Genomic DNA, 16,442 nt, shown 5'->3' with positions numbered 1-16,442 from the left:
AGGGAACTGTTTCTCTGTGTATTTGAAGGTTATACAAAGCTTTAGCTCTGGAACTGGGCTTTGATGATTTCCACCTGCATTTGCGACCAGTTCAGTTTGAGTTTGCTGTGCTGAAGGATGTGGCAGAACAGGGCCCCATGTTCATCACCGCGCTACTGGAGGACAGCACCAGTGTGGACAGGTGCTGCTCAGCTTTTGGTTTTAGCATTTCATTTAGTCCACCCAAGTTTAGCTAACAGAGGGGCAGGGGGAAAAGAGACCAGGGCAGACAACCCATCTGACACCTTACACTGACCATTCTCAATTTGATTCAGAACAGAAGAAACACTGGATCATTAGTTTTAGTCATTAGAGTTCCACTCTACAGTAAATGTAGTTTTGGTGCCCACCTGATGCAAACTCTCCTATCCCCCTGGCAGATATGCCCCCTCCAGTCTGCCTCTGGCCATTCAGGAGCTTGATGTCAACCACATTGGTAAATTCAGCTTCCACACCCAGGAAGCAGTCATACAAGTGAGTAAGATATCTGTGTATGGATGTATGGATGCAAATATATGTTACGTGTGACAATTGTGCATCATTTTAACTGCCATTTTCACAGCTCCTGAATGGGTCAGGCATTGAAAACCTTCAGGTGACCCTGGCATGCCAGGTAACACAAAAGAATGCCTTAATTAGCGCTGTCAAGCAAGCCTCCCTATGCTACTGGGCAGAAGTTGCTGCAGGATCACAGGAGGTAGGCTTTTCTCGAACTATATTTACACCCACCACATTGGCAGGCTTCAGGAATCCCGTGGTCGTATGTGTCTATATTTGTGGTGGAATGAAATTAGTATCTTCCTTCCCCTTCAGATGCAGATTCAGTGTGAGAGCAGAGGCCCTCAGGAAAGGGCCCCCTCCAGTAAGGGACTCAGAGGCCCTCAGGAAAGGGCCCCCTCCAGTAAGGGACTCAGAGGCCCTCAGGAAAGGGCCCCCTCCAGTAAGGGACTCAGAGGCCCTCAGGAAAGGGCCCCCTCAAGTAAGGGACTCAGAGGTCATGCATCAGACTCCAGGCACAGGTCAGAGGAATCTACAATAGCAGTGGAAATAAGGATCTGAATGGGTTTTCTGTGCCTCACCCTTACAGTAACTGACTGATTGCTTTCTCTCTCTTTCTCTCTCTCTCTCTCTCTCTCTCTCCCTCTGTGTATGTGTGTGTGCATGATCATTTATTTAGACTTGCAGAGTCATTTGTGTCTATCCAGCTGGAGAAGACAAGGCCACGAGATGAGATGCTGAATGCCTTCATCAAGCAGAGAGAGGCTACAGGATCCCTCATGCAGAACCCAGTTAGTAACAGTACCTGAGGCAGAGCTGAACTCACCACATCACTTTAAAGCAGCTTGAAGCTGAAACTAGCTATCCTTTACACTGATAGTGATCTATAATCAGGACTGACTAAGAGCTTACAACTCAGACTTCTCCACAGGATGAAGCAGCAAAGACCAAGAGGAAGCTGATCCTGGAGTTCTGTTCAAAGTGAGTAAGCTTCAGCTTCTGGACTCTGGGGCTTCTTCAGGAGGCCAGGAGCTGGAAGAGGGAGACATGATGAAAGCCTGGCATCTTGCCTAAAAACCTTTTAAATGAATGTTCCTGTTACTAAGATGTGTGTTAATGACAACGTCTTTGTTTTTGCACACACCCTGCAGGTTCAGTAATAGCATGTCTCTGTGCTGTGTCAGAGCACAGATAATTGCTCTGTACCACAGCCTAACGTTACTTCTGCAAGACTTTCCCACCATCTGCGAAAAACACTTCATGATTGGTAGACCCAATGAAGCCAAATCAAACCAGGACTCAGAGAAGGCACTCAGAACAGACCCCAGGTAGGCATTAGTCTGGAGTTACAATACATACACAAGATTTGTCTTTATTTATCTCATCTATTTTGGTGTTTTATTTTACTTGCTCCAATGTAATTCTAGATCTTACAACTTGTGAGATAACTTCACTCAAAGGGTTGAGTTGATGCTCCAGAAAGGGATTGATTGTAGTTATATAATGTATTACGAAGTGAAAGGACCAGGTTAAGTTGCATGCTAGTAAACAGGAACTTCTTTTCAGGCTTTAACTACTGTTTCACTTTGGCATGACTTTTAGTTTGTAACCTTAACCATAAGACTTAAGACATCAGCTGTGAGAGCCTCTAGAGATAGTGTGTGTGTGTGTGTGTGTGTCATACCATACCAGGGAATTCCAGCAGCGTCCCAGAGCTCTGTTGTCAGCAGATGGAACTGTACTCCTCAACCTGTGGTTCCTGCCACACTACACAGAGACACTGCTCATGTTCCGAGGCTTGGACGAGATGGTGGGCTGCAATCATATATGCACCTGACCATAATTTGCATCCAAAACACACGTACACTTTCAACATGCAAAACACAGTACACATCACAGTCTCTACAAATACACACTGATCACTCCCGCGATTAGAATCCCATGCTCATGCTCTCATTCAATACATACTGTTAAGAATATCCCATTTTTATATATAATGAATATATACAGTGCCCTCCACAATTATTGGCACCCCTAGTGAATATGAGCAAAACAGGCTATAGAAAAATATGTCTTTGCTGTTTATCCTCTTGGTCTTTCACTCAAAATATTCACAAAAATCGTACCTTTTCATTGAAGTAAAATTATTGAACGAAAAAAAAACTGTTGACCTTAAATAAATATTTTTCCCCAAAACATGTGTGCCACAATTATTGGCACCCTAGACAAATCTTATAATTAAAATATAACTGAAGTATATTTCCAGTCATGTTTTACATTTTTAAGTTCACCTGTTTGATAAGGAACTCTTAAGAGGTCAACCATGACTTCCTGTTCCACTGGCGTACAAATATGAGGTGACACAGGCCAAATTCCATTAGTCATTCATCACTATGGGAAAGACCCAAGAACACAGTGACGATGTGTGACGGAAAGTTGTGGAGCTGCACAAATCAAGAAATGGACACAAGAAAATCTCTAAAGAGTTGAAAATACCCATTTCCACTATCATGGAAATAATTAAGAAGTTTAAAGCGACAGGAGATGTTAAGAATCAGCCTGGAAGAGGACGTGTGTGTACATTGACCCCACGCACCGTGAGGAGGATGGTTCGACTGGCAAAATAATCTCTAAGGATCACAGCTGGAGAATTGTAGAGGTGAGTTGAGTCTTGGGGTCAGAAAGTCTCCAAAACTACCATCAGACGCCACCTACATCACCACAAGTTGTTTTGGAAGGTTGCCAGAAAAAAGCCTCTGCTGTCAATCAACTACAAACTAAAGCGCCTACAGTTTGCCTAATGTAAGTCAGACTTTCAATGGGGCGAGTTATATGGTCAGATGAGACCAAAATAAAGCTTTTTGGCAACAAACATCAAAGGTGGGTTTGGTGTAGACAGAAAGATAGCCATACAGAAAAGACCCCCATACCCAATGTGAAGTATGGTGGCGGATCTTTGATGTTGTGGGGCTGTTTTTCTTCCAAAGGCCCTGGACATCTTGTTAGGATACATGGTATCATGGACTCCATCAAATACCAGCAGATATTAAATGAAAACCTAACAGCCCCCTCCAGTAAGCTTAAAATGGGCTGTGGTTGGACCTTCCAGCAGGTCAATGATCCGAAGCACACCTCAAAATCAACATAAAAATGGTTCACCGACCGCAGAATACAGGTTTTGCCATGGCCATCACAGTCCCCCTACCTAAATCCCATAGAAAATCTGTGGGATGAGCTGAAGCCGAGTCTAAAAACGTTGACCTCAGAATCTGAAGGATCTGGAGAGATACTGTATGTAGGAATGGTCTCAGATCCCGTGCCATGTGTTCACCAACCTCATCACGCATTATAGGAAAAGACTCAGAGCTGTTATCTTGGCAAAGGGAGGCTGCACAAAACATTAAATTAAGGGGTGCCAATAATTGTGGCACACATGTTTTGGGGAAAAATATTTATTTAAGGTCAACAGTTTTTTTTTCTTTCAATAGTTTTACTTCAATGAAAAGGTACGATTTTTGTGAATATTTTTAGTGAAAGACCAAGAGGATAAACAGCAAAGACATATTTTTTTATAGCCTGTTTTGCTCATATTCACTAGGGGTGCCAATAATTGTGGAGGGCACTGTATACTGTATGTGCATGAGAAACTAAGTTTCAGTGTGTATTTGTATCTCTGTGTTTGTGTATTTTTGATGTGCATGTGTGTCTTCCAGGCATGCCACAGGGCACTTCAGCACGCATTGGACATGGCATCTGCTCTTCATGGCATTGTGTGTTACAACATCAGCTTTGCCCGCCTGGGGAACAGCGCCGCTCCACTCAGCTCCAGCAGCCAACACACCCTGACAGCAGGCTGGGGAGGCACAGAGAGCATCAGTATGTCTGCTCACCACCCCTCTCCCTTTCACTCAAAGAGCACTCATTATACCTGCAAAGCTCTGGTCAAGTTTGTTTAGTTGATATCTGTACAGCTGATATCTGCATCGCTTGACGTTCATTCTGTGTGTATACAGTATACAAACCAGGTTTCTAGAAAGAGATCACTGACTGTGTACATGACTGCAAATGGCAACTGGCAAATTCATAGAATAGAACTGAAACTGGATGACAGACTGCATGTTTTTGGCATTAATCTTAGAGTGTGTCAAAGCTTCTGATGTGAGCTGGGATTTGGCCTGATGTCATTTCAGATGTACTCTGTGTTATAGAGTCTGTTTATGCTGAGGGGCGCGGGTCTCAGCGCTGTAGTGTTGATGTGCTCTTAAGGTGCTGAGCTCTGGGATATTCAGCAACAGGTGGACTCTCTCTGTGACCCCCGCAACCCGAAGGCCGTAGGGTATCTGCTCCAGCTGCGCAGACAGGTGCTCTTCCTGCTCTTTGATGCAGCCACGCGTCGCATGGTCAGGTAACCCAGAGGATCTAAACTGTAGACAGCATCACCTGATACAAACTGTATTTTACCTTTCTGTGCCGGGACTTAACTCAACAAAACAAAACTGTCTCTTTAAGGTTGGATAAAGTGTTTGGTTCATGTTAAAATACTCCTGTTTGAGTATTGTAAACCTTTCACGTGCAAATGTACTTTATACTGCTGCTTGTGTATCCCTACTTCATCCCTACAAGTAATTTGATCTGCCTCTTTAAGAAAAACCTTCCTGTCCACTGGCAACACTGCTGCTTGTCATACAGTGAATGACAACATGGGACACGCCCTCCCCCTCTTGAGTGACAGCTTGAGAGGAAGTGACCAGAGCTACCAGCTGCCTCTGCCCCAGCCTCTGGAGCCACACAGCCCTCAGGTGAGTTATGTTTATAATAATAATAATAATAATAATAATAATAATAATAATAATGCATTTTATTTGTAGCGCACTTTTCATTCAAAAGAATCTCAGAGTGCCACAGAGCCAGTACATAGTAAAAACATAGTTGAAAACATAGTAATAACAACAAACTATAATAATAAAACTAGTAAACATAAGCATAATAGAAAACAGTGAATGAACAGAAACACAAAATAAATAGCTGACAGTGATTTATCACAAAGTCAAAAACGCCTTCCTGAATAAAAAGGTTTTTAGGCCAGTTTTTAAAAATGGCCTAATGTCAGGGGGATACTGCCTGACCCCAGGTCAGTGTCTGATCTTATGTCTGTACCAAGGTGCAGGTTACATTCACAGGTATATAAAGCTAAGTCTTATGAATGGGAATGAGCCCACAGTGTAGTGGTTCTGTTGCAGGCACAAAGACTGTTCCCATGGAGATGGTTTGTGTTGTGCCATGGTCTTCATCCATTAGATGTTTGGGACGTTCCATCCATTGAGTTCAGCATGCAGGTATGGTGCATTTGTAGTATGATGGTTTGTTTGGATTATCTCTGTTGTCTTCTGCCCTATTTTTGATACACCACATCCATTACAGTATTCTGCTGTATTTGGACTAACTTGGGTCCTCTAACACGTATCCTCTAACACGAGAGTTGGGGGGTCTCAATTGATGCTGTTATCCAGCTGTTTGACATTGGTCTGAACCCTTCTTCATCATTGGTTGACTGTTTGTCTCTGCTATTTCCCCTACCAGCTGTGTTTGAGCGGGTTGAATGAGAGCAGCCGGCAGGTGGCCAATGGAGAGCTGCTGGGCGTGTCTCTGCTGCTGGAGGAGGTGCTGAGCAGTAGGCAGGAGGCGTGGCCTCTCGAGCTGGAGATGACGGAACTGGGTACTGATGCTATGCAAAACATTTTAACTCAGGTAAATGAGTACCCATCGTTCTGTACGTCCCTTAGAGTACAAGTATTCACCATAAGGGCTATAGGACATACTGGTGTAATGTTCTACACAATAGGACTTGGGTGTGAAAACATTGTTGGTCTTATATTTCTGACATAGTTCTTCTTACCCAGAAATGTGTTTGAAATACAAAACCAACTTTTCTCTGTAGGTGCCTGAAGAATGTGCTGTTGCTGAGGGTGATGGAGACTGCTCTGTGAAGAGACAGAAAGACCCTACCTTTGGCCTGGAGCAGCAGAGAGGGTTCTTGCTGCTGTGGAAGCAGCTGGAAACAGTGAAGGAGAGCTGGGGCTGCCACAGGCTGGGTGTCCAGCAGATCCACAGCCCTACTCTCTACCAGCACTTCACCACGCTCTACAGGTGCATAACAGCTCTGCTCTGTGTGACACAGTGTGCCATTGCTTACAGGATGAAGTAACATAAAAAGTACTGTTTTTGATAGGGCTGCATCAGGTTGTAATTAGGTTGTAATCACCAGTTGACACAACAGCACTACAATGTGAGTGTGTGTCTTTGGGTTTGTCTGTGAGTGCTAATAATTTTAGCCCAAATAGGTGTACATGGTCATGTTTTTGTGTGTGTGTGTGTGTGTTTCTGTATTACAGACAGGAGATCCAGTACCCGAGTATGAAGGCTCTGGCGCAGTACTTAGGCACAGAGCGGGAGTATGAGGCTCTGCTGGTGGATGGGCAGCCTCTGCCGCCCCCTGCTGGCGCCACGGAGGTGGAGCTGAGGACCTGGGAGGTGCGGTATAAGAACCACTGCATCATACAGTAGATCAATCTGTGATGTGTTCTGTGTATTTGTGCTGTCATTCACCGAAGTGTCCTTATTAAAAGTAAAAATTGAATTTATATTAAATGACATTACTAAATAAAAATTCAGAATGAAGATTGTTCTATGAAGATATTTGTGTGTGTGTTGACCCAGCTGTTGAGACTGCTGGAGAGCACAGAATGTGACATGATGAAAGCAGTGCAATGGAAGATGGCCAAAGAGATGACCCTGCTGCTGTCAGAGAGGGCACGTCAAGACACCGCCTTACCCACAGGTAGCACACACACATCAGGACTTGTACAAATGAGATTTGATAAAATTAGAGATTCTATATACTAGCTCTGATCTAATATTCCACCTGTATGCGTGTATTTAGATGTGTGGAAGCCAGGTTCCATGAAGCACTGTCCAACACCAGAGAGGCCACTGATCGTGGAGAACTTTGTGCATCAGCTGCTGTCAGGAGCACAGGACTCTGAGGGGCAGGTAAAACCACAGTATTGATAAACTACTGAGGGCAGCAATCATGATGAAGTTGGCAGAGATAAAGGTGACAGTGACAGAGTATAATTGATAGTGAATTGAGTGATTCAGTATGATTTGAATGACCTCGATGTTGGAGATTTAGTTGGTGATGATGAAGACGATTATGATGGCGATGAATATGTTGGTAAAGATATGGGTGATGATGGAGATAATGATTCAGACAAGGATGATGATGAGTTGGTCCTCCAGGTATCGCTGTCCAGTGCCCATCTGCAGGACTGTTTGGGTGCTCTGTCGCGTGATGTGATTGGCCGTGAGCGGAGCAACTTCCTGTTCTACTCGCAGTTCTATGAGCATCTCCTGCAGCAGGAGACTCAGCTGCTCCACCAAAGGGAACAGGTAGCCATGAGATCAATAGGTTTGTGATTCTTACCACTGCAGTTCTCAGCAGTTGATAAGATGCAGGGGATCCATGCAAAGAACAGTGGTGGCACCATTTATTGGACAAGGAACTGGGGTGGTGGTGAGGGGGATCATATATGTAAACTTGGACCATATATGAGATATCTGGCATGTGTTGCACAATATCTTTGCTGAGCTGCTGTGGTTGAGATATATCATTTATTAGTTAAATTATTAAATTAAATTAAATTCAATTCAATTAAATTCAATTAAAATCGTTATTATTAATAAACCCCAAATAACCTTAAATTACCTCAAGGGTTAGATTTGACTTGAGTAAGTACTAATTCTGCACATAACAATTAATTTCTGGTTCATTAGGATGTGAAGAGCCTGGAGGAATATCACATCCAGTCAAATGACCCTCTCAGTAAGGTGTGTGTGTATTGCCAGTCACAGCTCCATGATATTCACTTATAGACACTTTGTTTAACAGCACACAACTCTTTGAGAACTATGTTATGTAAGAAAATGCTCCATTTACGCTTGAAAGATACTCTGATGTATCATTTTTCATTTTGGTTTGAATCCACATTCTTATTAGTTAGGTGTGCAGCATATGTTCATGTGTTTGAGTGTGAATCTGTGTGTGTGTGCGCACGTGCACATGTGTGTGTGTGTGTAGAGATGGGCCATACCGTGTGTTGCAGCCTTAGGAAAACGTGAGCCATGTTTCCTGTGCTGTGTCCCAGGCGGCAGGGCTGTGTCGGGGGCTGATGGTGGAGCTGACGGCCCTGAGGGCTCGTCTGGCTCACCTGGAGGAGGAGCGCAAGATCCTCCAGCAGCAGCTGAGCCTTGAGCACAGACAGCATTACGACGCACTGGTGCGACACCTCTTCACCACCTGCCTCCAGCTCAAGGTGGGGACCTTCCACTCCCAAGCACAGATATGCATGTGTGCATGCATACCCATACTTACCATGCGCACCCAAACCCAAATGTTATCATTATAGTAGTATATATGTGTATATGGTATATGTGTTACTAGTAGGGGACATGCTGTATGTAAGCATAATGACCTTGTGTGCTTGATTAGTTTCTGTATTCATAATCAAGTTCTTGTGGCGTATCTGTAGTCACGACTGGATGGCTACCATCAGAAGATGGAAGAGGATGTGCTGCAGATGGTTAGCAGAGCCCGGAGGGAGGGGGTGGACAGGATCTCCAGGCTACAGAAGAAGTATGGCACCTCCAAAGACCCCCAGGATCTAGCTGAGACTCTGGTTCAGGTACGGTGACTATCCCTACTGTCAGGATATGTACTGAAGTCTGACATAAGCCAAGAAATGTACACGGCCAAGAGCTAAGGTCTCATGGTCACTGGCACCAGTGCTAAAGCTGTCGTTTCCAGGAGGTGTTTCTTATCACAACAAAGAAAACTATTTTGCAAAGACATTTTATTATTGTTTTTTTGTGTGTATAATAGGTTGAAATTAGGTTTCGTATGCATGTTTTGCTCCTTTTCTATAGCATGCATTTGCTCTTTTTGCCCTTCCTCTCTGTTGCGTGTAGAAAGAGGCGCAGCAGGACCTCCTGATAGAGAACACCCAGCAGAGAGCTCTGATGAGGAAACTGCAGGGTCTGGGTCAGTGGAGAGAAACTGTTGCTCTGGGAAAACTACAGCGGGAGCTCATCAGCACCAAACAGGTACCTGAGGGGAGTCTGGACATCGCTTGTAGAGGAGGATAAAAGGGAGAGATGTATTTTTATAGGGTACCTTTACAATATGTTAGGTTGTTCAACCATTGTTATTTGCTGTAGAGAAAATGCCTTTTAATGTTTGACTGCTGCTCGTAAGTGAATCTGTTCTGTATGTGTGTGCAGAAGGAGATGCGACGGCAGCTGGCCGGCGTTAAAGTGCAGCTGGAATCTGAGCAGCAGGGGGCGCTGCTGCAGCAGGAGCTGGAGGCCCTGAGGGAGGCCATGCAGCACAGCCAGAGGGAGGTCCACCTCGCCAGGAAGCAGCTCAGCCAACAGGTAGCCTACCTGGAGAACAGGGATGCCCAAGTGTCCAGTGGAGTTTAGGTAGAGTCCTGATAGAGTGCGGAAGCATCCCAGTGACATTGCTTGAGGCATCGCTGGATGCAAGGCTCCCAGCACAAGATGGAACTTGTTATGGTAGTGCATGTGCAGTTTGCTCAGATTTTCATCTGCCCTCTCAGGAATAGCAAAACTAGTGCCTACATGGTGGTGGAGGTAACTGGTAACAAGTACAAGTAACAAGGTGACAATGTACAGTCCATGGATTCAGGGAGAAAGGGATGTTTGTGTTTGTGCTTACCTGACTACTTAGCCACCTGGTAGAATAGCCAAACAGGACAGTCACATTCAAAAGAAACAAATTCACTTTTTGTAATGAATAACTGAAACACAAACAGTACAAGCTGTTTTGTGCGCACTAAAAGTGAGTACTTGAATGACAGTGGGATCAATACTGTGTGGTCCACTGCTTCTCAGAGCCAGCGTCTGCAGGAGGTGGAACATGGCTGCACTCAGGAGGCGCGCATGCGTACGCAGCTGCGCAGCTCAGGTGCGTTCAGTCTGCAGCGTCTGCAGGAGGAGGCTGAGGACAGGGAGAGAGTCGTCAAGGAGCTCACTGAGCAGCTGCACACTGGGCGCAGACACAGCCAGCTGCAGCTGCAGCACAGCACCAAAGAACTGCAGCAGGTAAGCTGTACCTACACACACACACACACACACACACACACACACACACACATACGCATGCATGTCATGTATGGGTACCAGCATGAACACTCAGAGAACAAGGCACAGGCATAGTCAGCTATAACTGCAGCAGAGCACTGGGATGCAATAGAAGTGTGCAAACATACAGTACATATGCACCCACACATGGGAAATGAACATGGGTTGCTACAGCTCCTACACAGGACTGAAATGCTGTATGTTCTGCACATGCTGTCACAGCCAGGCCAGCTATGGTTGTGATTTTGTCTTTGTCAGTGGAGAGTGATGTGGAAATACCAGTTTGAGAGTTGTGCAAAAAAGGGCTGAGCAGTGTTGAAGAATTGTGGTGGCTGGGAAAAGTGAGGTGTGTATTTTGGGGTGTGTTCTAGGAGAGGAGTAACCATGGTGTGTGTTCTAGGTGAGGAGTAAACTCCAGCAGGAGAGGGGTCTGAAGCAGGAGGCCTTTCAACTGGTCAGTCAGCTGCAGAGGCAGGTCAGTGCGGGGACCACTCTCCCCAGGTGCACCTCCACACCAGGTAATCACAACTCTGCAGATTTAAGCAACTGGTATCAAATAATCACATGTACCCTTACATTGCATGTTCATTTGATGTATAGATAGTGTGTGATAGAGTGTGTGTTTCACAGTGTTAGAGAAGTGATACCATAGGGGGTGTTTGTTTAGGAAGGTACTTCATGAAGGCTCTATCTCAGCAGGCAGAAGCTCTAGGACCTCCCCCATCCTCTTCCTCAGGAGGTCCAGGGGATCTCCATCAGGTAGGGTTGAGTTGCTTCAAAAGCTTTAGCTCTGTTAACCTTCCCAAAGCTCATGTTCATGATGTTTGTCTACATTCACACATGCTCTAGGCAGAATTAGCAGTTTGACACGAGAGCCCCCACTGAGTTATGGTCCCCTGTGACAGGTACGGCTACCAGAAACATCAGTAGAGATGACACGGAGGACACCAACACAGAAGCATTTCAAACAAATAACACTGACACAAAGATGCTCTTCTCAAAGTCAAAACAGGTGAGGACAGACCCTTCAGTCTGGGATCATGCTATATGAGTTTGCATGAAGCCATCAGAGATCTGTGAGCTCAACCTGTTATTGCATTGCAATCAGGCTGTGATGCAGGGCATTCACTTGTCTAATTAATCAATGTCCTGAATGCCTTTTGGCAGAGTCTCACTCAACTGCGTCTGGACCCCTGTGAGGTGCCGTTACCAAGCCTCCCTGATGGGTGTAGCACCCGCCTGATCTTCAACCTGCAGCGACCATAGATGGAAGTCTGGACACAAACTGCTGTCTATGCATCACATTACTCATCTACTACACATCTGTTTTCATCGTTATCATTTCATTCTGGCTGGTAATGAGACACAAACATGAAAACGTGGTTAATTGTATTGGTTGTGTGTGACCTGTTTTGAAATGGAGGCACGAGTTCACTTCATTTTGAAAAAAAAAATTCAGTTAAATGAAATGTAGTGTGATCCTATTGTTGATTAAAGAGAGATCATGGCTTTGATTGAAGGCTCTTTACTTTTCCAAAGTATCTCTGATTGTTTAAAAGATAAATCTTTACAGTTAAAAAACACATTCTCTCAATTCTTTCATGTACAGAAATGGCAACTGTCTAGACAGATCAAAGTTTTGCCACATGGAGCTTTCATGAATACATTCACATCACATAATGACACAGATAAAAAAAGAACAAGAGGATAATAAAATGAGCATGACATTAAAATTGATTGGAACAGGCACAGAAGGTCCCTTTAAAAAATAAGACTTGCAGTCACCACCAGTGACACTACACCAGTGGTCTTTACAGGATTTCACTTTCCAGTCTTTTGCAGTTTGCTTTTCGTGAGATCATGCTGCCGCTGGGGAAGACGCCTTGGTCAGGCACCTGGATCAGGTGTTAGGGGCAAGGCTGGTGGTGTACAGGTAGGAGACGCTGCCTGCCTGAATCTGGAAGGTCTGGCCCTGGATGTGGTGGCTAGGGATCTGCTGGCTGGTCTGGCTGATGCAGATGGGCTGGCCGGCCTGGCTGCTGATGTGAATGGCCTGGCTCTCCCTCTCCCCCTGCGTGGGGGTCGTGTCCGGGGGCACGGTCAGCTGTGGCAGGCTGGCGTGGGGCTGCTGCAGGAGCTGGGTGGTGCGGGGCAGGAGCTGCAGCGCCCCCTGGCTGCCTGGCTGCCTTTGCACCTGAGCCTGCTGGTGCAGCTGCTCCATGGCCTCTTTGGTAAGGGTGATGACGTGCATCTGCTCGCCCTGCCCGGCGCTGCCACCCCCAGCGCCCACCTGGCCCTCCACCATGCTGATGGTCTGGATGTGGGCGCCGGGGTCAGCCGTGTCCTGCGTTACCAACATGTGGTGCCCCGACGGCTGGGTGAGGAGAGTGAGGCTGGGGGGGCCCTGGGGGTCACTCCCGCCGCCCGCTCCATTGCTCTCCGTCGTCGTAGTGATGATGCTGATCCCTGACTCCTGGCCAGGCACAAAGTTGATGTTCTCCACGTCGCCCGTGACCACGAGCTGAATCTCCTGCTGCTCGCCCGCAGGCACTTGATAGGGCTGCAGCTGGATGAGGCCCCGCACATCTTCAGTGGCCGAGCCCGATACCCCTGAGCTCAACACCACCCCTTCCCTGGGGGCTGTGTCGGGGTCATGGGGCCACTCCTTGCTGTGGGTCTTGGCATGGACCTTGAGGTTGTCCGGCCGGGCAAAGGACAAGCTGCAAACAGAACAGCTGAAGGGCTTCTTGCCGGAGTGTGAGGACACATGACGTCTGTGTGCACTGGCGTCTGAGAAGGACTTTCCACACACACTGCACACGTACGGCTTCTCCCCCCTGCACAGAATGGATTGACCCACAAAACAGAATGTGAATAGAAGATGGAGAATATTGACACTTAACTCTGGATCCAACCCTTTGCAGGACAGTTAAGAGTTCAGTAAGACTTTACACTTGAATCCAAAACATGTGTTGGTAAGTATGTATCTGAATAATCAAATTGCTCACCTGTGGATTCTGATGTGGGTCTGAAGGGTGCTTTTAGCTGTAAAACACTTTCCACAGATTTCACATGTGAAAGGCTTCTCACCTACAAAGGAGGAGATGGAGGTCTATGTTTACTACATGATCCAGCAAAACGCAGAGGATCGTATAAATACTTTGCAAACACAGAACTTTGGCGTTATGCCTCATGAAGTTCTTAAATGTTGAACTTATGCCTTAGATGGTCATGGACATCTACAAAGATTTTTATATTTTGACAACAAACAGCATCTTTTAAAACTGTCCCTGGTGAAGATTCTGGTTAGTATTTACCTGTGTGAGTTCTCAGGTGCTTTTTGAGCTGGGCAGCGTCCAGAAAGCGTCTCTGGCAGTGGGCACACTCGGGTAGCGACTGACCCGTATGAATCCTGTAGTGGCTCTTCAGCTGCCGCTTCTGGGTGAAGCTTCGTCCACACTGGTCACAGCTGAACAGCTTCTGCTCTGGAGGGGAAGTAAGTCAGTGTCATGGGGGGGGGGGGGGGGAATACCTATATCTATACCTTGTCAGCTTAGTTTTTGCTTTAAGTACAGTTTGAAAAACGTCAATTGAGAGGAAATTGACCTAGTATATGGTAAATGTATGTTGTCAACTATACCCTTGAGTGATGCTCCTGTACTAAATTAATATAAAACTGAGGTGCAATGAATGCAAAGAAAATGGGAAAACCACACTGTATCAAGCTGTGTCCATGATTTTATCTTGTAGAGGAAGCCAGGGCATGTTTTTAGTTTTTTATCCTGATTACCGATTCAGATGTCAAGACACAAAAAGATTCAAATGAATTTATAATGAAGCACGAGCTACAGCTAGAGAGTACCTGTGTGCAAATTCATGTGTTCCTGTAGAGAGTGTTTGGTTGACAGCGCTTTTTTGCAGATGGTGCAGACGTGAGGCTTCTCCCCCGTGTGCATCTGCTGATGGATCAGGAGGGTGTGCTTCTGAGTGAAGTCCTTTCCACATATATGGCATCCATAGGGCCTCTCACCTGCAGCAGAGACACAACTTTACATTGGATCACTGAACCTACTCAATCTAAATGTCCATTAAGGACTATTGTATACATCTGATGTATACACACAGACACACACACACAACCATCCATGCTCTTACCAGTATGGGTCCGCTGATGTACCTTCAAGAACACATGGTTCTTAAAGACCTTGCCACAGTCTTCACAACGAGCCTCTGTGTCAGGGTACTTCCTCTTCCTGCCTCGCTTCCCAGGCTGCCCTGGCTCGCCGGCCTCATCCCCGAGGCGGTAGCCACTCAACTTAACCGGCCGCTTGATCTTACGCTTGCTGTGGCGCAGGCCACGTGTGGATGGAATGTAATCTGCATCTTCTGGATCTTTGCGGTCATCTCCGGGTGACCCAGGCAGTCGCTCCGTGGCCTCTCCTTCATTCACAGGGTCGCTGCCTCCATCCTGCCCATCTGTTGTCTTGGCCTCACGGACAGACTCCTGATTGGATTCGGCTGGGATGTGGTTGTTCACAATTATGTCTGTCACTTTCTTGACAACCGCATGTGTGTTTTTCCGGGGGCGCCCTCTCTTCCGCATTGCTGGTGCCTGTGCCTCACCGCCAGGCTCCTCACTATTTTTGGATGCCCCCTCTGAATTAGAGTCTGGATGTAAGCCAATGGGCACCCGTTCGTCACTGTTGCATCCTGATGGGGAAGCACATACCCCCTCATCTTTGCCATCTGCACATAGCAGGTCAGTGACCCCAAGGAAGCGAGCGGTGCTCAGGAGCTGCTCAGCGGCACTCTGCTCCACACACACAGTAGCACTGTAGATGAACTCCAGCACTGCCCCAAAGGCCTGGGCAGCCATGCCTTCCAGTTGGTACACAGCCTGAGCTGTGCTGGGTGAGTCCACAGCCATCAGCAGGGAGGAAAAGTATTCGCTACTTGCTGCTAGTAGGGCTTTGTGGGCTTTGAAGTGCACTTGCTCCACAATGAGGGTGATATCACAAAGAATGTCTTTTTTCCTCAGCATGTCAAATTTATTCAGTATAGTGTCCTTGTGTGTCTTTGAATGAAAGGCCATCTTAGGTTGCTGTTCTGACATTATGCCATGCAAACACTAACCCTATAAAGTCAGAGGTAGCTGTTAAACATCATCATTAAAACGCATTTTATGTCACTGCAGTGTGCATAGCTATATTCATTCACGAGATACGACAATAGAAGACAAACTAAATACACGATTGTGGCTTTGGGTCTTGATATGTAACCTGTATATAACCTCATAACTTAGATAAGCAGGCATTATTAGTTCCCTGAAAAATAAAAAGAAGTATGCATTACATTCTTTTAAACCAAGCGCCATGTTTTGTCGTAAAACAATGGCTTCCTAATGTCATTTTATGAAGAGATTTCCATCGATGTGAATAGCCTGTTATTTCCTTGCTATTGAACCACAAGAGACTGTTTAATCCCACTTGAATTTCACATCTACTGAAAGCTACCCAGTCTTCGACCCAAAAAAAAGTAAATAAAGATATTAAGCTTTCAGGACCTTACCTTCTTTAAATAGCTGACATTCGTCACTCAACCATCGCGAGATAAGATGTTTTCTTCTACGGAAAATTTGAAGGAGGGTTCTAGAAGAGAAGAGACCATATCGCCATCGTCTGGTGACA

The 16,442-nt window shown here is 45.9% G+C and overlaps 2 protein-coding genes across 8 annotated transcripts in view; one reads left to right on the top strand and one right to left on the bottom strand.

The window, feature by feature from the left end:
• si:ch73-242m19.1 overlaps nt 1-12,269 on the top strand; it is a 24,785-nt gene extending 12,516 nt beyond the window's left edge. For 4 of the 6 annotated variants that reach the window (XM_042709749.1, XM_042709748.1, XM_042709750.1 and 1 more), the window contains 28 exons: nt 29-181; nt 420-513; nt 602-736; nt 853-1,058; nt 1,217-1,328; nt 1,469-1,518; nt 1,689-1,865; nt 2,230-2,347; nt 4,251-4,413; nt 4,804-4,942; nt 5,183-5,336; nt 5,778-5,873; nt 6,118-6,285; nt 6,476-6,684; nt 6,930-7,068; nt 7,255-7,375; nt 7,478-7,587; nt 7,837-7,986; nt 8,371-8,424; nt 8,742-8,909; nt 9,126-9,278; nt 9,562-9,696; nt 9,874-10,026; nt 10,507-10,716; nt 11,156-11,273; nt 11,423-11,514; nt 11,661-11,767; nt 11,923-12,269. In XM_042709749.1, coding sequence (XP_042565683.1) covers nt 29-181; nt 420-513; nt 602-736; nt 853-1,058; nt 1,217-1,328; nt 1,469-1,518; nt 1,689-1,865; nt 2,230-2,347; nt 4,251-4,413; nt 4,804-4,942; nt 5,183-5,336; nt 5,778-5,873; nt 6,118-6,285; nt 6,476-6,684; nt 6,930-7,068; nt 7,255-7,375; nt 7,478-7,587; nt 7,837-7,986; nt 8,371-8,424; nt 8,742-8,909; nt 9,126-9,278; nt 9,562-9,696; nt 9,874-10,026; nt 10,507-10,716; nt 11,156-11,273; nt 11,423-11,514; nt 11,661-11,767; nt 11,923-11,998 — 3,760 coding nt within the window. In that variant the 3' untranslated portion in view covers nt 11,999-12,269. The remainder of the gene's footprint in view (nt 1-28; nt 182-419; nt 514-601; nt 737-852; nt 1,059-1,216; nt 1,329-1,468; nt 1,519-1,688; nt 1,866-2,229; nt 2,348-4,250; nt 4,414-4,803; nt 4,943-5,182; nt 5,337-5,777; nt 5,874-6,117; nt 6,286-6,475; nt 6,685-6,929; nt 7,069-7,254; nt 7,376-7,477; nt 7,588-7,836; nt 7,987-8,370; nt 8,425-8,741; nt 8,910-9,125; nt 9,279-9,561; nt 9,697-9,873; nt 10,027-10,506; nt 10,717-11,155; nt 11,274-11,422; nt 11,515-11,660; nt 11,768-11,922) is intronic. The other 2 variants (XM_042709753.1, XM_042709752.1) reach the window with 2 other exon arrangements.
• Nucleotides 12,265-16,442, bottom strand: zbtb24 (zinc finger and BTB domain containing 24). Of its 2 annotated transcripts, none has more exons than XM_012822386.3 (6): nt 16,324-16,442; nt 14,911-15,889; nt 14,618-14,785; nt 14,073-14,240; nt 13,764-13,845; nt 12,265-13,592 (listed from the first exon to the last, which is right to left on the bottom strand). In XM_012822386.3, exons 2-6 carry the CDS (start codon nt 15,866-15,868, stop codon nt 12,656-12,658), a joined length of 2,313 nt encoding a protein of 770 aa, XP_012677840.2. In that variant the 5' UTR covers nt 15,869-15,889; nt 16,324-16,442; the 3' UTR covers nt 12,265-12,655. The 2 variants fall into 2 exon arrangements, with proteins under 2 accessions (XP_012677840.2, XP_031436501.1); XM_031580641.1 differs by lacking the exon at nt 16,324-16,442 and adding an exon at nt 16,108-16,291.

Source organism: Clupea harengus, chromosome 14, assembly GCF_900700415.2.
Source record: "Clupea harengus chromosome 14, Ch_v2.0.2, whole genome shotgun sequence".
NCBI classification, from domain to species: domain Eukaryota; kingdom Metazoa; phylum Chordata; class Actinopteri; order Clupeiformes; family Clupeidae; genus Clupea; species Clupea harengus.
Note: the sequence above shows the minus strand (reverse complement) of the source record. Positions and strands in the feature narration are given on the sequence as shown.

Bases quoted from the DNA above. Each gene is read 5' to 3' on its own strand.
- zbtb24 (XM_012822386.3), bottom strand. From the start codon at position 15,868: ATGTCAGAACAGCAACCTAAGATGGCCTTTCATTCAAAGACACACAAG. The intron at 14,241-14,617 runs GTACTCTCTAGC...CTTCCCCTCCAG, and splicing joins ACACATGAATTTGCACACAG to AGCAGAAGCTGTTCAGCTGT. The intron at 13,593-13,763 runs GTGAGCAATTTG...CATTCTGTGCAG, and splicing joins ACCCACATCAGAATCCACAG to GGGGGAGAAGCCGTACGTGT.